This window comes from Fukomys damarensis, unplaced genomic scaffold, assembly GCF_012274545.1.
Source record: "Fukomys damarensis isolate Sample0158 unplaced genomic scaffold, DMR_v1.0_HiC HiC_scaffold_12, whole genome shotgun sequence".
Taxonomy (NCBI): Eukaryota; Metazoa; Chordata; class Mammalia; order Rodentia; family Bathyergidae; genus Fukomys; species Fukomys damarensis.
In genome coordinates, this window is record NW_022900924.1 from 54,120,843 (window position 1) to 54,144,186 (window position 23,344).

A 23,344-nucleotide genomic window follows, 5' to 3' on the forward strand; every position below is an offset into this window, starting at 1 on the left:
TATTTTTTTTTTAAATCTATATATTTTTATTTGTAACATTTGTGCTTATAGAATACTTGTTTTACCATTTTATATTTTGAATACTTCCAATGTACAATGATTTATGGTACATTACACATGTTTCGAAGAAATTTGGTAAAATAAAGTCCTTTAGATAAGAAATTTGGAGGATTAACTATGTCTGTTAGCTCATAAACCAGTTGTGGAGAAAGTTGAGATGCTTAAGAGAATACGCCTATCTGCAGCTGTTTTCAGAAGTTTCCACTTTCTTGGGCTTTCTCTTTGCACTGATTTTGGCTCTTTCTGTTCTTTTGAAACAGTGATCACATGGAAAACGTGTATGGCTACTTAATGAAGTACACCAACCTTGTCACTGGGTGGCAGTACAGGTGAGTGGTTGTTTATGTCCCCTTAGCCTCTAGGAGACAGAAAATCGGGCTGATGGTTTTATTTTCTGGTATAAAGATGTGACGTAACAGACACGATGGGGCAACCTGCTAGAGAAGGAGGCTGTACCCTGTTTTCTCCTGTTTCTGAGAGGGTGGAGGAAGAGGCAGCCCCACCTGCTTCTGTGGTACTGCTGCTTTAGGTTGGTCGCCTGCCTGCGCCTGTTAAACACGCCTGTTACCCGTGGGTTCTCAGAAGCAGGGTTTTGCACTGGATTCCTAAAGCATGTCTGGAGCCCTAGAGAGACTAACGAACCAGCCTCAGGACACGCCGGTCAGTGTGGGGAAGGCAGGCCTCGGTACATAGTGGAAGTGATATTTCCACAGCAGGGGCATTAAGCTTTCATTTTTTATTGTGATCAAATACACATAAGGCTTGCCACTGTAACCTTCCTAACTATATAGTCCGATGCCATTAAGTAGCTGTACATTTTTGTACAACCGTTGCCAGCAGCCATCTCTAGAACATTTTCATCTTCTCACACTGAAGCTTCACAACTGTTACATCACACACACACACACACACACACACACACACACACACACACCTCACACCCCCAGCATGGACCTTCTACTTCTCTCTGGTATTTGCCCTCAGGGACTTAGCGTGACGTGATCAGGGCTGCTCCGTGTTCTAGAGCTTTCCCTCTTAGTACTGAGTAGTCCCAGTGTGTGCCTGTCACACGGTTTGCAGGTCTGAGCACCCGTGGCGGCCATTTGGTGCTCCTGCCTGTGGCTGTGTGAGAATGGGCTGCGATGTTGATGTACCAGCTTCTGCTCCACCTCTGCTCTTTTTTCATGTATACTCAGAATTGAGCTACCATGGCATATAGTATTTCTGTGCTTTTTTGTTAACTTTTTTTTTTTGTGTGTGGAGCAATTCTTGCTGTTTCCCAGACTGGCTGTGGACTCCTCAGCTAAGGCATCCTCCTGCCTCATCATCCCAAGTAGTGAGTACTCTAGGTACATGCTGCTGTGTATGGCTTACTATATTTCACTGTTTCAGGAAACCCCATACTGTTTTCCACAACAGCTGAGCCACTTGACACCCTCACCAGCAGTGCACAAGGGTCACCATCTCACTGTGGCCTCAGCAGCATTTGTAGTTTTTCTTTTATTTTTTTTTTCCCCCCTTGATACCCGGAATCCAACTCAGGACCTTGCGCTTGCCAGGCAGGTGGTACCGCTGACCTCATCCTCAGCCCGTGTAATTGTTTCTTTTGTTATTTTAAAATAATAGCCATCTTCATAGTGTAAGGTGCTATCTTCTTGTGGTTTTTAAACTTTTTTAATTGTTAAACTAGACCTTTTGAGCTGAGTGTGGTCACGTACACCTGTAGTCTCAGCACTCTGGAGGCTGAGGCAGCAGGATCACCACTGGTTCAAGGCCTAGGGCTGGAGATTTAGCTCATTTGGCACCTCACCTGCCTGGCAAGCATAAGATCCTGAGTTTCCAGTATCAAAAAAAAGTTCAAGGCCAGCATGGGCTGCATAATGAAAATGAGTTTGAGGCCAACCTGGACTATGTAGAGACCCTATATCAAAAATAAAAACAGGGCCCAGGATTTAGCTCAGTGGTTCTGCTGCCTGCCTCGCCAGTGCAAGGGACTGAGTTTGATCCCTGGTACCCCTCCCCCAAAAAACTAACTTTGAACCCAAATAATTCTGCCTCCAGAATATGATTTTGTTTTTGTTGTTTTGTGCTGAAGATTAAACCCAGGGCTTCAAGCATGCTAGGTAAACACTGTAGCAAAAGCTATATCCTTAGCCTTTTTTACTTTGTTTTGCTGTATTTTGCAGTAATGGTGATTAAACCCACGGAGCACTGAGCTACATCCTAGCCCTCTTTATTTTTTTTTATATTTTGAGACAGGATTTCGCTAAGTCCCTAAATTTCTCAGCCTGGCTTCAATCTTGAGGTTCTCCTGCCTCAGGCTTTCTGAGTAGCTAGACTATAGATGTGAGCTATTGTCTGCTCACAAGTCTATTTTTGTAGGCAAATTATTTTTACAAAGCTATGTGTCCTATGTCATGCTGTTTTTAATTTTCAAACATGTCATTTGGAAAGTTCTGCTTTGGGCCATGATGGAATAACAGGAAGTGAATTTGCCTTTCTACTTTCAATGACTGGAAAATAGGAATAATACATGAAGGAGAAGTTTTCAGACTTCAAAGAAAAGTGGAAGTATTAGTGAAAATGCGAGGGGTTTTTTTGTTTGTTTTGTTTTAAGAAAAGCAGTTCAGGTCCTGTTCAGTTCGTTACAGCATTAGGAATTGAGTAGTAATTTTGGTTTGGGGTTTTTTGTTTTTTTTGTTTTGGTTTTTTGTTTAGTGCTGGCGGTGGTGGTTGTTGTTGTTTGTACCAGGGATCAAACTCAGGTCCTTGTACTTGCGAGGCATGTGGCGGAACCACTGAGCCAAATCCAGGGCCCCAGGAGTCAATTAGTGACGACTGCAGGAAGTTGAAGGTCCTGGGAAAGGTCCAAGCTGGGTATAAACCTCAAGAGGGAGTTGCTCCTACTGAAGTGAAAGGGTAGTTCTCTAAAAACTAAAAATTCATGCCAAGGGGTCTTTTCATTCTGCACTTCCACTTCAGTTATGTAAGTTTTTGAATATTTATATTATAAAATGATGTACAAAATACTGATTTTGGGGGCCGGGGATGTAGCTCAGTGGTACCACCGCCTGCCTCACAAGTGAAAGGACCTGAGTTCCATCCCCAGTGCCAAAAAATAAACAACAACAAATTGATTTTTAAGATTTGTGCTCAGCCTAATGGCACTCAGGAGGCAGAGGCAAGAAGATTGCAAGTCTGAAGCGATCCTGAGCTACCTAGTAAGACCTAGTAGGACTTTCCTGTTGCTTTTTCCTGAGCCCTGTTCGTCATTCTCCTTTGTACAACTTCCACTCATCCAGCGTGATTAGGAATTACTGAGCAAGCCTTACACATGGGACACAGGAAGAAAGGCCCAGACAGCCCCAAGCCGCTGCCTCAAAGGGAGGAAGGTGTTGTGTCGCCACTTGGGAACCTTCTCCTCTCCTCCCTTCTCCCAGAGCTGTGCAGGAGCGTGGTTAATGAAGACCCCGGACATCAGAGCAAAGCACATGGCTGCTGTTCCCCCCAAACCTGTGGCTGAGGATAATTTTTGTCATCTTGAGATTTGCTTCCAAGTCAGTTAGGATAAAGTTGAGTTTGACAATATTGAAGTTGGGGACCTGTGTCAAAGATGAGCTATTTCTCCCAGCCGGCAGTCTGTGATTTCCAAATTGCAAACAAAAGGAATGATATGCCATTCTTTTTTGTTTTGATTTGTTTTTTGAGGCAGGGTCTCACTATGTAGTTGAGAATGACCTGGAACTCACTGTGTAGCCCAGGCTGGTCTCAAACTCACGGCAATCCTCCTTCCTCAGCCCCCCCCAGTGCTGGGATTACAGGCATGTGCCACCACGCCTGGCTTGATATGCCATTCTTAACCAGATGTTCTTTTAACACACTTGGTGAATTGTCTGTGCGCAGATTCTGGTCAGTGCCTCAGTCTCCCCGTCAGACTTCAGCCCAGCGGTTCGGCCAGCCAGCTGAAAAGGCCTGGCTCAGGAGTGCGGTGCCTGGGCTGGGGAGCCCTGCTACCTGCACACTCATGGTCAGCTGGCTTGGTGAGCGAGTGGTGACAGCTGGGCTCATACAGAAAGCAGGCAGTGCTGGCTCACTGGTCCCGGCGGACCCCTTTCCAGCATCATCTTCTCTGTACCTGGGCGAGGGCTCCCATGCTATCCTGTGTGGTGATGCTTAGCTCTAAGACAAGTGCGTTCATGTTGTGATGCGCTCGATGGCTGCTTTTCAGAGAAGAGCCAGTCACTAATGAATAATACATATTGAGTGGAACAGTGAGAAGAGAGTTTTCTTTTGTTCCTTCATTGTTTTGGTTAACAGTTTTATTGAGAAAAATTCATTTACTGTACCGTTCACCCATTTAAAGTATATAACTTAATGGTTTTAATATGTTTAGGAGATTCTTCTCTTTCTCCAACAACCTTTCAGGGGCTTTTTGGGTTTGTTTGTTTGTTTTGGGGTTTTTTGGTACCGGGTATCAAACTCAACTCCTTGCTCTTGGGAGGCAGGCAGTAGAAGCACTGAGCTAAATCCCTGGACCATTTCAGGGGTTTTTTGAATGAGTGATTTGTAGAAGGTTCACAGGACAGATTTTAAATGTTTTGGAAAATTAAGACAATGTCAGTGACTATTTTATATCAATTCAAACAATCCTTTTGTGTCTGTGGGAAAATAGCTATCAGTAGTGGGCAAAAATGTGACAGAAGATGGGCATGGTGGCACACACTTATAATCCCAGCTCTCTGAGAGGCTAAAGCAGGAGGATGCCAAGTTCCAGCCCAGCCTGGGCAAGTTAGTGAGACCCTGACTCCAAAATAAAACTTTTTTTTTTTTTTGTACTAGGAGTGGAACTTAGGACCTTGTGCTTGCGAGGCAGGCAGTGGCATCACTAAGCTAAATCCCCAGCCAAAAATAAAACAATTTTCAAAGACGACTGAAGATATAACTGAAGACCTTGGGGTCAGTCCCCAGTACCACAAAAGAAAAGAAAATAAAGGTGATATGCAGTTCACTAGGCAGAACTCCAGATGGCCCATGAACACATGGAAAAATGTGTTTAACTCCACTAATGATTAGTGAAATCGAACATTTAAAACTCAAAGCTTTTGTTTGTTTGTTTGTTTGTTTTTGTACCGGGGATCAAACTTGGGACCTTGCGCTTGCGAGGCAGGCACCAGAATCACTGAGCTCAATCCATGGCCCAAAGTTTTTTATTTTTTTAAGCAAAACACTTATTGATGCCAGAGATTGAGCTCAGTGTTTCCAGTGCCTGCCTTGCAAGCGCAAGGACCTGAGTTCAACCCCTGGTACCAAAAAACACTTAGTGGTACGTTTTAGATACACATAATGATAACACTCGTAGGATCAAAAAAATGTTAAAGTTAATTTACATTTTCATCGAACAAATAAACAATTTTAGAACTCAGAAGGCTGCCAGAAGCTCCTCATCCTTTGCTTCCTGCCCCGCAGGCCTCCTGACTTCTGCTCTTTTCCCCTTACTCCTCTGCTGTCCTCTGTGAAAGGCTGGCTCGTCTGTCCCAGCTCGAGGTGCTGTCTTGGGGAGCATGGCCCTGACAGACTGCTCACGGCCCTGTGCAGCTCTGGGCTTCTCCAGACCACGACTTCTGTGCTCCTTAAACTGGGATTTGACTTAATTTAGTTCTTAAAGTCATTCATCTAGGACCAAATCAGAACATCAGATTCTTTTCCAGAGTTCATCAGTATTTCACCAGAAGCTTTTCCAAAGCGTATCAGTATTTCATTGTTCAGTTTCAAGTTCCTTATGTTTCTGCATCTCCAGTTGCAGCGTTTTCATTTTTAAACAGGACCCATCGTCTTTAGCTGTGACCTATATAATGATAGAGTCGCAAAATCTTTATCCTGACATTGTTCCCATTTATGCGTCACAGTTTAAATCTTAGACCCAAGTCACTTCTTAGCCAGCAGTTAGTTAACCTCAGAGCTCATATTTTTTTTTTTCCAGAGAATCTTAAATAAAAATTCTCACTGTCATTAGTCTTTCTGCAGTTTATCCTTTCTCTTAATGAATTTCAGGGAGAAGTCCTCCTCTGAAAGAATATAATATAGTAGGGAATGGTAGAGCACGCCTGTAATCCCAGCACTCAAGAGGCTGAGGCAGGAGGATCTTCGTGAGTTCTCAGGCAACCTGGGCTACAGCGTGAGTTCAAGGCCAGTTTGAACTACATAGTGAGACCCTATCTCAAAACTAAAAAGTAAAGGGAAGAGGGCCGGGGATTTAGCTCAGTGGTTCCGCCACCTGGCTTACAAGCACAAGAACCCGAGTTTGATCCCCAGTAATGAAAAAAAAAAGTAAAGGTAAGGAAGGAGAGAGAGAGAGTTAATTATACTGTTGCTTGCTTCTGTGTGATTGTGCCTCTTCCCACTCACGTGCCTCTCCCTGGGCTGGGCCCAGTACAGCACACAGCCTCACCTGGAGCACAGGATTTTAGCCCCTGGGTTTCAGGTCTTACCCTGCAAATGAACCTGCAAATGCCTCCACTCGCCTGCTGACTGTGTGTGTCAATTTTTGAGGGATTTTTCCTGCTAGGAAATCCAGGGCAGTGTTTCCAAGTACTACTACTGAAATGCTTTTTGAAATTATCCTTAGTAAGAAAAACCCATCTCTTCCCCCCCACCCATACGGAGGATCAAACTCGGGTCCTTGTGCTTGCAAAGCAAGCAGTAGAACTACTGAGCTAGGTCCCCAGGCCCAACCCATCATTTTTTTTTTTTTTTTACCGGGGATTGAACTCGGGTCCTTGTGCTTGCAGGGCAGGCCACCAAACCACTGAGCTAAATCCCCAGCCCCCATCATTTTTAAATGATGGGAATTTCTCTTGCTTTAGTTTGCCCAGGGAAATTCTTAAAACTCACAGCTCTGTAAAACCACTGCAGGTTCTTCGTGCTGAACAACGAGGCAGGGCTGCTGGAGTACTTTGTGAACGAACAGTCCCGGAGCCAGAAGCCCAGGGGGACGCTGCAGCTGGCCGGCGCTGTCATCTCGCCCAGCGACGAGGACTCGCACACCTTCACGGTGAACGCAGCCAGCGGGGAGCAGTACAAACTCCGAGGTGGGCAGCCGGGAGCGTGGGGCAGGCAGGGGTGGGGCACTACGCTGCCTAAGTCACACAGCGGCTGCTATGTCCAACCGTTCTTACTGTGCTGGCGCAAGAGGGCAAGTGGCCCTGTTTGACCCTGTGAGAACTGACGGGGCTGTTCCTGTGATTTCTCAGGCGCCCCAGGCACCAGCCTTGGAAATCATCCCACAGAGGAGTCTGAAAGCACAGCCTTCTTTAAATAATGTTCCCACATCCACTGGAGGTGATTTTGCCCTCTTACTTGACTTTGTTTGTATGCCCTTTGCGGTTTCCAGTGACTGATGTACGCAGTTGGGATTATCCCCCCACCCAGTACCGGAGGTCAAGCGCAGGTCCTTGCCCTTGGCAGGCAGGGAGGCAGCTGGCACCACCAAGCCACATCCCCAGCCCACATAGTTGGGATTTATTGAAACATCCCTGTTCACTCTAATAAAGTATGAGGTCTATGAAGATGCACTAAATTGTGTAGAAGCTGGTGGCTTTCATCTGATAAATGACATGGACTAGAATGATGATCCCAGCTGGTGTGGTGCTCGGACCTGAATGATCACTGAGACCTCACTCAGCCCCTGTAAAGTTATTTCTGTAAATAAACACATGGGGGGTGTAGCTCAGTGACGCCTGCCTCTAAAGCCCAAGATCCTGAGTTTGATTCCCGGTACAAAAAACAATAAACACATAGATGAGGAGCTGAACACGCATGTGACTTGCACATCCTCCCCTCCCCGCTCCCTGTGCTCTGTCCCCCTGTGGAACCTCGGCACTGCTCCTGTCCCTGGCAAGGTGAGGGCCGAGGCCTCCGCTCACCACGCTCCACGTGGGGACACTGGCCCTTCCCAGACAGGGACCAGGCTTAGCTCTTCACTCACCTACTCGTCATGCTGTAGACTGGATGCATTCCCAGAGTCACAGTGAACGACCCTGCTTCTTTTCACAGCCACAGACGCTAAGGAGAGGCAACACTGGGTCAGTCGGCTTCAGATATGCACACAGCACCACACAGAAGCCATTGGAAAGGTAGGCGGGTCACAGTGTGGGTGCCCCGGGAAGAGTGGGTGAAGGTGTATTTCAAAGGGCAGAATCCGTGGTTTCTGTGTATTCCCAAGGTTGTGCACCCATGGCAGCTGCCTAATTCCAGATCATTTTCACTGCCCTCTGTAAAAGTCCACACCCAACATCCGTTACTTTTTCTCCTTTCCCAAGCCCTTGGCAAGCAGCCATCTGTTTTCAGTTTCCAGGATTTATCTGTACAGATGGAGTCATACAAAATGTGGTACATCAGGTCTGGATTTCTTCACTCGACGACAATAGATTTGTTTTCCAGTACTGGAAATTGAACTCAGGACCTTCACGTTAAGCTATATTCCTAGCCCCTTTTTAAAAATGTTGGCACAGGGTCTCACTAAGTTCCTGAATTGCCCAGACTGGTCTCCAATTTGTCATCCTCCTGCCTTAGCCTCCCAGAGTGCTGGGATTGTAGACATGTGGCACCACACAGGACTCGCTTAGTACAACTTTCTAAGTTCCATCAGCATTGTTGCATGTAGCAATGCTTTATTCTTTTTAAAGACCTAATAATATTCCACTGTATAGACGTACTGTTACCGAAGGAATTGGTAAATGACACGCACAGAGAGACACAGAATGGAAGTAATATAATAAAAGGTTTACTTTGTTGACAAAAGGCCAGTCACACTAAGAGCAGTGCCAGTGATTGACAACCTACTACCTTACAGCTCCTTCTTTTATAGAGTTTTACAGCCTTGATCGCATTCAGGTGGTTACATTTCTTTTTCTCAGTTCATATTACCCATGTATAAATTACAGTAACAAGACAGTTAACTTTAACCCAGACGTAACAATTCCTTGTAGTTACGGAGTTTACCTAAAGATTTGTCCAGCTGTCTATTCCAGTGCACAGGAAGGGAGTGTTCAAGGTCAGGGATGAGGCCAGATGTCCCACTTCATGGTCAGTGCCTCCAGTGTCTGTTAATTTTGAACTAAACAAATCAGAGTGCTGTTAGAGACAGCAGAAGTCGTTTCCCATTTTCCTAACATGTTGTAGGTTTTTAGATTATTTACAAAAGTTCTCTGTCTCAGTACCACCTGTGTTTATCATGTGCCAGATCATTGGACAATCAAGTTGTGTCCATTTTACAGATAATGTGAATAATGCTACTGTGAGCATGTGTGTTCAAATGTTTTGGGTACAACGTACTACTGCAAAATACAGTGAAGGGCCAGGATTTAGCTCAGTGGGCACCGCACCTGCCTCACAAGTGCAAGATCCTGAGTTCGATCTCCGGTACCAAAAAAAAAAAAAACTGAAATTAGAAAAATTTTGTTATTCTAACATGCCTATAAGAGGTACAGAAAGTTCTTTGAGAATGCAAAACTGAAATTAATCTTCTAGATTACAGAGTTTCTGTGATGTGTGAAATGCTTAGATTTTGCATAGCTTAAATTTCATCTTTAGAAACACTTTATGCAGTTTTGAAGTGAATTTTTTTAAATTGATTGTTGTTGAGTAAGCCTCAAGTGCATAGTAGCCTGATGGCTAGAGAGCCCCAGGTTTTTTTAAGGGACACATTTTCTTTGTCTAACAGAATAACCCTCCTTTGAAATCACGGAGCTTCTCACTTGCGTCGAGTGGGAATTCTCCAATTTCTCAGCGGAGGCCAAGTCAGAATGCTGTCTCCTTCTTTGGTGTCGGGCACTCCAAGCTGCAGCCCGGGGCCCGAAGAGCTCACTTACCTCCCGACCACCTTGTGGAAGTCAGAGAGGTAAGTGCGCAGAGTCTAGTGGAATTGCACTTCCTTGGTTTCTCACAAAAATTTTCAAAATACAGATTGTTTCCTGTCTGGTCTGCAAGACACTTTTTAAGTGTTACAGATTCCCTGATTATGTGATGTCCCAGGTTTCCACATGTCTGTCAACTCCAGGCTAGGCATACTGCCATTTTTCAAAAATACATATATATCTTTTGTGTCTCAGGGAAAAACAAACTTCCCTTCTGTAAAATATTGGAGAGTCACAGGGCCCCTGTACAGGCCACAGAGCCGAGCAAGTGGTGCTTCCTCTGTTTCAGGTGGGGACAGCACTCAGGACTGAACCAGGCAAGGGTCCCACCATTGACCACATCCTCAGCCTGCATTTTCAAAGTTCTGAAACAAGATCTCCCTAAATTGCCCACACTAGTCCTGAATTTGCAATCCTCCTGCCTCAGCCTCCCCAGTAGGTGAGATTATAGGCTGTTCCACAATTCCCAGCTATGACTGTTTTTAAAAAAAACAAAAAAAGCAAAGCAAACTGATTCATAGATGGAAGAGCATATGCTGAGCATGCACACAGCCTGAGCTCGGCCTTGGCACCAAAAAACAAGTAAGTTGGGCCAGGGATTTAGCTCAGCGGTTCCGCCGCCTGCCTTGCAAGTGCAAGGACCTGAGTTCAATCCCCAGTACCAAAAAAAAAAGTCAAAACCAAACCCAATCCAAAGAGTGGCACAGATAGAAAACTTCAGGCATGGATAGTTAAATCCTTGACATTGGCTTGTCTCACCTTTTCTCTTTCTCTTTTACACTGAGTACCAGATAATTCTGGTGTCAGAGGATATGGTCTTCCAGGTGCTGAGTATTTAGGCAGTATCGGCTGCAGTCACAGTTGGTAGACCTTATAGATGTCTTAGAAATAGATTGGTGAAAATAATACCATAAACCACACCCGAATGATCTGAGGCAGGAGGCTGGGGACTATGCACCCTTGAGTGAGTCGTTTTCAGTTGTGTTTATAAATCAGGCCTCATAGTACAGGCCTGTGATCTCAACTTAGGCTGAGGCAGGAGGGTCCCTATTTGAGCCTAGCTATGGCAACTTAGCAAGACTATATCTCAAAATAAAATGGTTTAAAATGGTTCTGTTATGTCGCTCAGTGTGAGAGCCTTGGGTTCATTTCCCAGTACCAATTTAAAAAGGTTTATAGGTGAAGAAATTGAAGTTCAGAGCAATGAAGTCTTAACATGCTGGAGATACAGAGACAATAGCTTTTGGCTCACTTTGTAGTCCTGTTATAGAAGCAGATTGTAGTTGTAGACATGTTTAGGTCCGTGTGTGTGTGTGTGTCTGTGTGTTCACAAGCTCAGCTGCCCAGAGTGTGGATAAAGTCAGTGTTTGTCCCGTGCAGGTGAGTGGAGGAAGAGGCAGTGTGGAAAGCGGTGAGGAGAGAAGGGACAAAGGTCGGCGTGGAATACAGGGCATCCGGTCATGGTGTTTAAAGGGTGTTTCTCACCCTTTAAAGCTGGTGGCTGGCACTTTGAGCCCGGCCACCTTGGGGGTGACGGGGCGTGGGCGTCTCTGGGTGCCCGTCCTGTGCTGTGTGCACTGTCTGCATACCGCGTGCCAGCACCCTGCCCTGAGTCCCAGCCAGGCGCGAGTGGGGCCCTGCTCTGCCGACTGTGCTGCTCTCCCTGGGCAGTGGTGATTTCTCACAGCGCCCACATTGGACCGACAGGACTCTGGGGCTTCAGTGCACTCTTCGGGTCGTGTTGGTTGCTTTTTTTTTTTTTTTTCTTGGTATTGGGAGTTGAACCAGAGCCTTTGCACTGAGCTACACCCCCACACACCTCCCCTACCGTTTTTTTGAGACAAGGTCTAAGTTGCTAAGTTGCCCAGGCTGAGCTTGAACTTACACCCCTCTTCCTGCCTCAGCCTCCCAGAGTGCTCACACATTAATATTTAGCGTGTGACCTTGGCATGTCTGGAGAGCCCCCAGTATTACAGCCACACCATTGACTTAGAATCGCCTCGCTTGACGGCAGCCTCCCTGGAACTGTAGCCCGGGGAGGCACTGTAGGTTCAGTGGTGACCCTGCTGCCCATGGCCCACACAGGGCAGAGACCATCTCAGCCGATGGCTGTGTGTGTTCTCACCGTGCTGCTACTTCTGCACTTCACTACATATATGTCGTGCTCGAAGATTGTTACTATATTTGGAGCATGTCTATAGAAGATCTTTTTGAAGTGTTTATTCTGCCCTCTAGACAAGTGTTAAACAAATACAGACAAGTGGCTCGGTCCTGCAGTCACAGTTTCCTTTAAAATCTAATTTATTGCTGGTTATTGGAAATCATGGGCTTGTCCGGGGGCATGTTGTTTCTTTTCTAGTCTTCTTTATGAAACTGTCTGTTTAGGAATCTGTTTTAAGTTTGTGGCTTAGATGTTTGTTTGTTTTGAGACAGGGTCTCACCTTGTAGTTCATTCTGGCCTTGAACTCATCACGTAACTCAGGCTCAGACTCATGGAGATCCTCTTGTCTCAGCCTCCCAAGTGCTGAGAGTATAGGCGTTCACTGCCATACCCAGCTAGATGTTTTTCATTGTGGGAACTTAACGTACAAGGGCCATAATTCATATGTCTCACTGCCAGGTGGCTCTAGTTTAATTGTGCTGGTAAAAAGACCAATCAAAGTGATTAGATCCGATTGGACCTCCAGTGGTCCAGGCTGCCCAGGGGACAGCCGTGCAGGTGCCACCGGTGGTGCAAGCCAGCAGCAGTGGGAAAGCTGTTCGGCTTCTGAGCCCCTCCAGTCAGTTTTTATCCAACATAACAACTGAAAAGATTCTTCTTAGGCTAAAACCATAGTTAATGGTTTCACCAATTCAGCAAAGTTTTTTTTTAAATAAAGCTTATTTTTAAGTAATTTTAAATTTGCAGAGAAATTGGAAGAACAGTATAGGATTTCTGTATTTTCCTCACCAGACTTGCTGTGACATGGCTACCTGTAATTATCAGGCGAGGACACTATAGTCGTGTCATACTTCATGTTCTTGTCCTGGTTTTGGATCAGGCCTAGGACAGTTACTGAATTTAGTTATAGAAACTTAGGCCCCTCCAGTCTGTAGTTGTTTCTTAATCTTTCCTTCTCTTTCATGACCTTACACTTAGGAAGATCACTGATTTTTTTTTTTAATATCTTGAATTTGAGTTTGTCTGATATTTTCTCATGATTTGAATGAGATTATAATCTTGGGGAAAGAATGCTACAGAAAATGTGTCCTCAGGATGTCTTATCCAGGAGTTCTTGATGCCACCCATCTTAGTACCGGTCATACTGGGCTCCATATGGTGAGACTAACTTCTGTTCCATTTCTCCAAGAGCTGCTGCTGTCTTTCCATTTGTAGTTAATGTCCTGGGAAGATATTTTGAGACTGCAAATCCTGTTTCTCTTCCAAGAGAGAATTTTTCATCCCAGGCTGACCTGTGGCTCTAGGTGGCAGTTCTCAAACTTTCTGATATTGGGGTCCTTTGCGCTCTGAAACATTATGGAGTACTTCAAGGAGCTTCTATTTTATATGAATCAAATGTATTAGTATTTACCTTACTAGAAATCAAAGCAAATTTAAATAACTTGTTTATTTTAAAATAAAAATTTCTAAACCTATTACATGTTAATGTAATTGATATATTTTTATGCCAAACAATGATCTTTTTCCAAGACAGAACTATTGAAATGCATGGGCTGTTGTACACGTGTGCAGTCTCTTCACCGCTGGGCTTAACACATTCAGAGCAGGTCTGTAAATTATGTCTGGCTGCCAGGCTCTGAACCACCGTCGGGGGGCATGGGACAGTCACTCATGCACCACTTGTGGTTAAGCCCCAGGCACGTATTAATAGACTATGTTAGTGTTTTCATATCTCTTGTGCAATATATTTTGCAATTTATTGGGGTTTTTTTGGTTGAAATAAATAACATTTTGGGCCGGGGATTTAGCTCAGCGGTTCCAACCGCCTGCCTTGCAAGCGCAAAGACCCAAGTTCTATCCCCATACCAAAAAAATAAAATAATAATAATGATAAAATAACATTTGCCCTCCCACAGCTACGAGCTGGAGAAAAAAGGAACATTTCGGCAGCCTTCTCAGACTATGGGTCTTCTTTGATGCTCCCTCAGAATTTAGAGCTGCCCTGTAGTTTCCTATGTTGGGCGCAGTGTGGAATCCAGCCTGCAGCAGTGAGCTGTGTCTGCCGTGCAGGAAAGTGCGTCAGTCTGGCCTCCCCTTGCGTGACACCCCAGCCTGTCCATGACGCAGCGTGCTGGGCCTTAGCTCCTCAGCCTGGCAGATGTCTGTGGGGGTTACCGTTAGACGCAGTGTGGACAGTCTAGAGTATAGGCGTTCGCTACCATACCCAGCTAGATGTCTTTCATTGTGGGAACTTAACGTACAAGGGCCATAATTTGTATGTCTTGCTGCCAGCTGGCTCTAGTTTAATTGTGTTAGTAAAAAGATCAAAGTGATTAGATCTGTTTACTAACGTCCCACACGGCTCACTAGAAAAGTCTTTCATACTAGGGACCAACCTGTCAAGCCTACGACGGCAGACAGGTTCTCCACGATTCTGGTGTTCATCTGAAAGCCCACGTTTTACAAATGGCGCCGGATATTGTCAGTTTCTTTTTTTTTTTAAACGACAAGTTCGTTTTACTGAGTTTTGAGGAAGTGTCTGTCAACTGCTGCAAACCTGCATAGCTGTGGTTGCCGTGACTCACCCTCCGCCTTTAAGATAGTAATGTGGGCAGAAAGTGGCCATCAGCGCAGCCGCAGTCCTGTCCCTGTGCGCAGCTCTGGCGGCTGGGCCTGCAGCGCACTCGCTCTCCACGACCCATGCCTCAGAGTTTGACGAGTGCGTGCTCAGGGTAGAGATGGAGCATGCGCAGTGTCTTCACTGGCCTGTCAAGGACACGCAATAGAATCTGCTTCTCCTTTCTGAGACCGCACAGCGGCAGAGGACTCAGTGGCAGGACTCGCTGGCGGGGCCTGCGTCCCTGCCTGGTTGTCACTGGCATTCCATCCGTGCGCTAACATCCTGATGCTACTGCGAATGCTGCGTACTTTCCCTGGAATATTAGGGAAGTAGCTCTGATCTGCAGACGACCTGCAGGGGGCCTCGTAGGGCGCAGGGCTCTACAGAGGGAAGGGGAGAAACACCCAGATCCTGGGATAATATATCCAGTGTAAGAGTGACAGTTGGTAAAAGTAGCTGTCCCTGTCATATGCACAAATTTATTGCAAAAGATAACCTGGTTAAGATGTTCTCGTTTCGCGTTTCCTGTTTATTGTAGTGCTGCTTACTGATTGGCTGCAATACTCAGTACATGCTTCATGGTGATTCTGTCTGTGTCCTAAGAGTGGCGACAGTGACGGGTCTAGGGGGACAGATGATTAACACGTGAGTGTTGTAGATTAGCGGTCCAGTCTGAGAGGCACGATTTAGTGCTGTCACCATATTTGCCACATGTAGCTACAAACTCAGGTTAGCCAAGTTTCCAGCTTTCCTGAAGCTTTTTTCTTAAGTACCTGGCCCTGTCATATCGGGAACAGTCACTAATGCAGTTTCACAAAACATTCTCCCACTTCTTTGTAAATACTGTATGTGATTGACTCTCCTGTTTTGGAAAGCAGCATTGCCAAGTTTTAAAGTTTATTTTTTCTAGCCATGATAGTACAATTTCCTTAAGTCTCTTCACTTCTAACATCAGTGGGGAACATGAGAACCTTTTGCTTGCAACTAAAAGTAAGCATCATAAATTCAATTTACATCTAAAAAGTCAGGTTTCTCATCTGTAATCAGTATTCCATTGACTCTGTTAGGAAAAGTGGCCAGGGGACCTAAGCACAGCCCAACGTATTAAACTCTGTCAGCTTGAGAGCTCACACCCAGGACTGGCAGCAAATGCAGCTTCACAGGACCAGAAGGGTTAGGAAGGAAGGGGCAGGAAAGCTATCATGTTCTCAGCAGACCAGCGGTCTGAGATGAAATGGGTAAGAGCCCTGGCTTTGGGTCTTTGCTTTACTTGGGTGTCAGGTATTTAATAAGTTATTTTGCAGTGCTGGGAGTGAACCCAGTGCCTTGGCCATGCCAGGCAGGTGCTCCACCACTGAGTCATACCCCAGTCCTGATCTTTCTTTAGAATAAAATGTCTGGTACTGCTGCGAGAGACATATCAGAGTGTTCCTTCTGGTGGCTTGTATGAGTTTACACTGTTAATAAACTGGTGAGCCTTTTGAACTTTGTTGCTTGCAGAGAAAAAGGTCGCGCTCTTGCTCTGCTTATAAGCGCCATTAAGCCTCATGAACTGAAAACAGCCTGGCAAACGTCAAGTAGATTTCTAGTCTGAGTCTGTCCTGAAAGATGGCTCCGAAGCTGAACGTGGTAACAGAAATGGCACTGCATGCGTGCACATGATACAGAGATAACTAGAGCCAGGCGTGGTGGCACACGCCTCTAACCCTGGCACTTGAGAGGCTGAGGCAGGAGGATTGCTGCAAGTCTGATGCCAGCCTGGGCTACATAGTGAGACTTTGCCTCAAAAAAGGGGGGCTGGTGGGGAACCGGGTCCCACAGAACTGTTGTCCTCCTTAGATGATGTCTCACGCAGAGGGACAGCAGAGAGACTTGGTCAGACGGATCGAATGCCTTCCCGCCTCCGGCCTTCTCAGCTCCCTGGACCAGGACCTCCTGATGCTCAAAGCGACGTCCATGGCCACGATGAACTGCTTGAATGACTGCTTCCACATCCTGCAGCTGCAGCACGCGTCCCACCAGAAAGGCTCTCTGCCTGCAGGTACAGTGCCCACCGGGGGCGGATGTGACACTGAGGACCGAAGTAGGGAAGGGACAGTGTTTATTGTTGTTCTAACCCTGGAAAATCTTTAAAAAGCAGCAAAAAAAAGTGAGCCTCTGGTTTTGATCATCACACCGTTAAACTAGATCGTCCTAAATGTGCTCTTCGTTGGGTTTGAAATGGTTTCATGCCTGGTGTCTAACACCCTAGAGTATTCCTCTGGAGACTTCAGAGCTCCACAGGATAAAAACTGAACTCACACCCCGAAGCCCCTATATTTCTGTTAAACTCTGGGGAATCGTGATGCACCCGTGCATCCAGTTGACCAAAGGCAGCGCTGGGTTCATTCCTTGAGTTTCTTTTTTTATCAAGTCTGTTCCATGCCTCTCAGTGTACTTCCAGCATCTGACTAGACGAGACGGGACAGCGAGTACAGATGGCACCTCTGGCAGGAGATGCCATCTCGGCGTGCTGTGTGACAGGTGGTCTCTTAGTATTTCACAGCTACTCATTGTTCTCTTTTCCAATGCTCCTCCCTTACTTTTGAGCGAAACATTTTAGAAAGTCAGCAGGTCTCTCTCCCCGAGAAGAAGTTTATCAAAGTCCTAGTATGGACTCATCCTCTCCTCTGCCTAAATTCTTTGTTTCTGCCTAGTAGACTGTTTCAGTGGCAACTGTAGACGCAGGTCAGGGCTCTATTAGAGAGTCAAATAAGGTGTGTATTCCCCGGAAAGAACTGTTAGTCCTGTGGGGTGCTAGGTGTGATCCCCAACACCGACACAAAACAAAACAAAACAAAACAATGTCATAATCCAGCTGCAGCCGAGAAAGAAACGTGAATAATAGCCATAAAATAACATATAGGAAGTGGTACTAGCCGCAGGGACAGAATGTGGTGAGCGCCGAGGGTGAGCCCTTCAGAGCGCCAGTTGGCTGAGCGGCGGGGAGTGGAGCAAGTGCCCCTCACAAAGGCAGAGCCCGACTCCGACTCCAGCGAGGGTTGGTCCTTGTCAGAATGGAGCCCAGTGAGGCTGAACCAGGCCAGCTGTGCTGGGATTTATCCATCTGCCGAAATGGGAGTGTGACCATAGACTGAAAGAACTCCTGGCTCTTGCACATTTCCGCCACAGTAGTCAGAGCACCCTCATTATAGCACTCGGTATCCCAGCTTCTGTGGAACCTAGATCAGCCTCTGAAATCAAGTGGAACATTTTCCATTATTGATTAGACATAGAATCCACTTTGTTAAACTAGTTGAGAGTAACAGGAGACCTTTGAGTCGTTCGCAGAGAAGATGATGGTTCTCTACACGTGACCGCTGACCTTCACTGGGTCAGGCATTACTTATTCAGGAGCAGAGTCTTCAGTTTGCAAGTTACGTGGGGCTTTCTTATGACTGGAAAGGCGGAGGAGGACACCCATGTGCCATTCTTAAATGAGATCCAGGTGGCTCTGCTGGTTAGAAAACTGCTGCTGAAATAAGGTTCAGTCCCAAATAGAAGAAAATGTTACTGGGTCGGGATTTGGCTCAGTGATTCTGCTGCCTGCCTCACAAGCACCAGGTCCGGAGTTCTATCCCCGGTACCAAAATAAAAGAAGGAGGAGGAAGTGTTACCATTTCACAGTCCCGGCTCCTTTCATTGTGCCTCCTAACTTAGCCTAAGTGTACACCTTTTGTTACTGAGATACGTAGTTCAGACAGAAAATGAGCTGGCTGGGACATACTTCAGAATGCACAGACCTGCTGAGAAGTGAATTCAGTCCTGCTCATGGTTGGCTTCTTTCAAATGGGATCTGATTTCAAGTTGCAAGTTGCTCAGTGGTAAAATACCCAATCAAGGTGCTCATGCTAATGAGATCCAAGGGACCATCTTTCGGGGTCCCTTGACAAGTTAAATTGCTTTTCGTCATGTAAGCTCGAAACAAAATTGTTCCATAAAATCCACATCTGCTGACCTTTCCAGATTATGAGCACGTTTCAGCAAGAGTTTTCTCTTACCTCATCAGGAGCAACGATCGAGTGGTTAGAACCGAAGATCCCTCTCTCAAACCATTACAAAAATGGAGCGGAGCAGCCCTTCACCACAGAGCAGGACAAAGCCGTAGCCACTCCTGAGGGGCAGTCGACTGCAGAGTCTGGGCTCATAGCAAGGGTAAGGAAGGGGAAAATGTACCGTGGCGTGGAGACCAGGCACCACTGCGAAGGGCCGGGTTCCTGTCCACTGTCAGGGCACCTCGGTCCACACCGGCAGCGCTCACCAAGGCTCCACATTATTTCCCCGGAAACCGCCTTAGCTGTGGGGAGACAGCTCTTGTGTTACACTTGAACCTGCTGTGTGCTCCGGGTTAAGTCGCCAGCACTTTTTCATGTTGATTTACTTCTGCGTGATAAACGTGTAATTTGAAAAACTGAAGTTTGCATGTTTTCCTTTTTCCTAGGCCAAAACTAAGTTACAGGATTTTTGTGTAATAATTTATCATATTTCTTATTCTATTACCTTAATAGTGTTTATTATATGTTTATTACTACATTTATAAGCTCAAACAAGCCTTTTCATAGTAAGCACTTTACCAAAACAGTTGTTTTACAGTATTACCCTATTAAAATAGCACATGATCTCAGGGCTTAATATTTTTATAAAGTATTATGCATTTCATATTTCTGAGAGTTAAAGAGTGTTTATTATGTTTCTACATCTTCCAGTGTTACAAATCATATTGACTAATTTATTTATTTGGGGGGGGTCCAGGGATCAAACCCAGGACCTTGCACTTGTGTGGCAGGCATGGCACCACTGAGCTAAATAAATCCCTCACCAAATCATATTAATTTTTTTGCCCTTTGTGTTCACATTTGTTATTTCTTTGGCCACTATAATTACATAGGTCATCTTAAGACATTTTGTTTGATACTCTCATAAGTATTTTTCTATGATGAAAGGTTGAAACAGGTTATGGAGTTAATGTTCCTATTGGTGAATGTCTGGCTTGCCTGTTGTTTGTTATTATAAATAGTGCTGTACAGTATTATTTCGCTTACCGTTTTCCCCCCTCCTGTGGTCAGGTCATTCTTTAGAGTTAGGTTGTACCCCACCTGGAATCACTGAGCCAAGAGCAATGCAAGGTCTGTGTTTGCTTACATATTAGTCAATAACTTCCTTTTTTTTTTTTTGGTACCGTGGATTGAACTCGGGTCCTTGCGCTTGCAAGGCAGGTGGCAGCACCACTGAGCTAAATCCCCAGCCCATTCAATGACTTCCTGAGAGAAGCTGTAACACAAGGACTTGCAGCTGGCAAGGCTTTGACCTGACTCAGCTGGGGAGCCAGGGTGGGCAGAGAAGGACAAAGTAGTGATGAGAAATGTCTGCAGCTTTCTTAGTAGCTTGTTTGCAGAGTCAAACAGTTAACGGATGACAAGTATGATGTTAAGATTTGGTGGGGGGGTTGTTATTGTTTTGAGACAGGGTCTCACTGTGTAGTTGAAACTGACCTGGAACTCACTATGTAGCCCAGGCTGGTTTTGAACTCACAGTGATCCTCTTTCCCCAGCCTCCCAAGTGCCACTACACCTAGCTACGATTTAAGATTTAGAAGTGAAGCAAAAACCAGCTGACAGAGGTCAGCATGCATCTGCCTGGAGTCCACAGGCACACAGACCTGTATGAGCAATGGTGTTTGCCTCAGCAGGCCCTGGTTAGGCTGCTGGGAGATGAGCATTCAGGGAAAGGAGACACTGAGCAGGGTGCGTGGGTCTTGTGGTAGGGACCAAGAGGGACTGGAGTTAGGCTTTGAAAGGAGACAGTGTTTGAAGGGAGGAAGAGTGAGGGAGCTTCAGATTGGAGGAAAAGCATAGGCTGGGCACTGCCGCACGTGTGTTTATCATCTGATGGCTGTGAACTCAAGATTGGTTTTTAGTTACATGTGGCCTAGTAATGAACCACTTTTAGCTCTGGTCTCCTCATCTGTAAAGCCAGGGCAGTGATGCCTGTAAGGTTTGGTGAGGAGAAAATGAATGTGGCAGAGCAGCTGGCTTGTGGGAAGTGACTTCAGGGCTGTTGGACTTCATATCCGTGTTGCAGCACAGTGTAAACTGTATCCCTGAAGAACATAAGAGCCATGCGAGGTTGAGCCTTGATGCAATACAGGTAGGAGGGCCATGATCACGGGGAAGAATGGGTGTACTAAGATTGGTATGTGATGTGGCATGGAATTAAGGAAGTAGAAAGGAAGACCTATGAATAGCCAATGTCCATCTCAAGTGAAAAGTCATTTGGACTTGGGATTGGGTATAGGGTTGGATCAAAGACTCGCCGGGCGTGGTGGCACATGCCTGTAATCCCAGCACTTGAGAGGCTGAGGCAGGAGGATCTCTGAGTTCTAAACCAGCCTGGGCTACAACGTGAGTTCCAGGGCAGTCTCAATTACATAGTGAGACCCTGTCTCAAAAAAAAAAAAGACAACTCCTAGTTTGGGGCTTAAATGACAAAATAGGCTAGACCCACAATCCAGGTTTTGGCAAAGTTGAAAAGATGAGGCTTTTTTTACTTTTGGTGCTAAGAGGATTGAACCCAGGGCTGTGCACTGAGCTACATCTGGCTTTTCTATTTTGAGACAGGGTCTCCCTGTGCTGCCCAGGCTGGGTCTGAACTTCGTAATCCTCCTGCCACAGCCTCCAAGAGTGCTGGGGTTACAGGTGTGGCCACCACACCCAGCTCCAGCCTTTCTTATTTTCTGACAGAGTCTGCTGAGTTGCCCAGGCTGTCTTGAAATTTATGGTGCTCCTGCCTCAGCCTCCCCAGGAGCTGGAATTAAAGGCATGTGCCATTGTGACTGGAGTAAACTGCATTCTTTTAAAGAGCTTACTATCCGGTTATGTTTTATTTCTCTAGCATAATATTTTCATTGGAGGAATTCAAATCATAAAGTAAACTGTGGTGTCAAAGCTATTTATTTGTCCTTCCTTCCTTCCTTCCTGTGCTAGGGATTGGGTCCAGGGCTCTGCACATGCTAAGCGTGCACTCTACCATCGAGCTGCACCCCAGCCCCCAAAGTTGCCTTTGCATTCTTCATAGCCTGGGTTCTAACCTCAGATGTCACGTTACCTTTTCAGAGGACTGGAGAGCAGTACTTAATCAAGACCCAGCAGGGTTTCTTCTCCCGGTCTGACGTAATTCTGTGATCTCGTGTAGTGGTATTTGGTCTCCCTGTGTAGAGAGGAGGACCAAGAGCTTGCCCACGTTTATCACGGGTCCACATTGTAAGTGTACTGCAGCTGTACAGCACACCTGACTTGGGTACGTACCAGCTCATACTGCCCAACAGGCCCGCCACGGAGGAGAGCCTTCGGGTCTCTCCTTAAGGGCATAGAAACAGAAGTAGTTCTGATATTTGCAAATAGTGACTGTAGGGTTTTGTTTGTTTGTTTTGGGGGTTTTGTTTTGCTTTTCAGAAAATTGAACCCAGGGCCTCACACAATGTACCACTGAGCTCCATTCCCAGCCCTTTTCTATTTTGAGGCAGGGTCTTGCTAGGTTAAAAAACGTGGCCATAAACTTGTCATCCTCCTGCCTCAGCCTCCTGAGGGTTAGAGATGCGCGCTGCCACACCCCGCTGATCTGTGTGATCCTGACATAGGGAAATAAACATGACTGTTAGTTGATTTATCAGAATATGTGCTGATACAGACTTCCTTGATAAAAAAGTAACAGAAAAGGAAAAAGATAAAGACAAAAGAATGGTCGGAAACCGATTATCCTTTTACTCTGTCACTGTGCACTATATTTTGTTTTTAGCGTTTTGAGACTATTGAGTTCTTCACCTTGTGTCAGGTAGGATCCGTTTTCTGTGTCTAGCTGCATAGAACTCACGGGTTTCTTGTTTGTTAGTGGAAGGGACAGTCAGGAGCAGAGACACTAACAAGACCCCTTTAGAAATCCTCATTACTTTGAGTCTTAGTTACTTTTCTCGTTGCTGAGAAAAGATAGGCAACACCCAGCATTTAAAGGAGGAGAGGTTTATTTGGCTCACAGTTTGCAGAGGTTTCAGTCCATAGTTGGCTGGCTCCAAGGCAGGGTAGCACAGCAGAGGGGCCTCTCGGAGGAGAACAGTTCATGGCAGGCAGAAGGCAGCAAGTGACAAACTACAAATAGTGACCTCTTTCTGTCCCTTCTATCCTGTCTAGGCTACCCACCCGCAGGGCAAGTAGCACGCACACCTAGAGTGGGGCGGCCTTAATCGTAGCATCGCATCATGAATCAATCCCAACATCACTTCCTTGATCTCAGCAGTACAAACCCTAGATCCAGCTTTCCCTGAAAACCCCACCTATGACTGCAAGAGGCTTGGGGGGACAGTGCAACATGAGCAAACATCACCCTGTAAAACTATCTTACTCGGGGTGTAAGACTTAAGTCTCACTTTTACTCCTGGAGCGTGAACAGCCAAGAGGCTTTCACGATGCTGGGCTCAGAAGCTCAGCGAGGCTGCAGGAGCTTGTCAGACAGCGAGAGTCACCCAGGAAGGAACACACCAGGCAAGTTGGCAAATAG

The 23,344-nt window shown here is 45.9% G+C and overlaps 1 protein-coding gene across 1 annotated transcript in view; it reads left to right on the forward strand.

Annotated features, from left to right (window-relative positions):
- The window catches only part of Osbpl11 (oxysterol binding protein like 11), a 66,025-nt gene that overhangs the window by 24,644 nt on the left and 18,037 nt on the right, over positions 1-23,344 (forward strand). The window contains exons 2-7 of the mRNA XM_010624567.2: positions 321-389; positions 6,973-7,148; positions 8,113-8,192; positions 9,782-9,958; positions 16,595-16,796; positions 18,804-18,949. Of these exons, the coding sequence (XP_010622869.1) occupies positions 321-389; positions 6,973-7,148; positions 8,113-8,192; positions 9,782-9,958; positions 16,595-16,796; positions 18,804-18,949 (850 nt within the window). The remainder of the gene's footprint in view (positions 1-320; positions 390-6,972; positions 7,149-8,112; positions 8,193-9,781; positions 9,959-16,594; positions 16,797-18,803; positions 18,950-23,344) is intronic.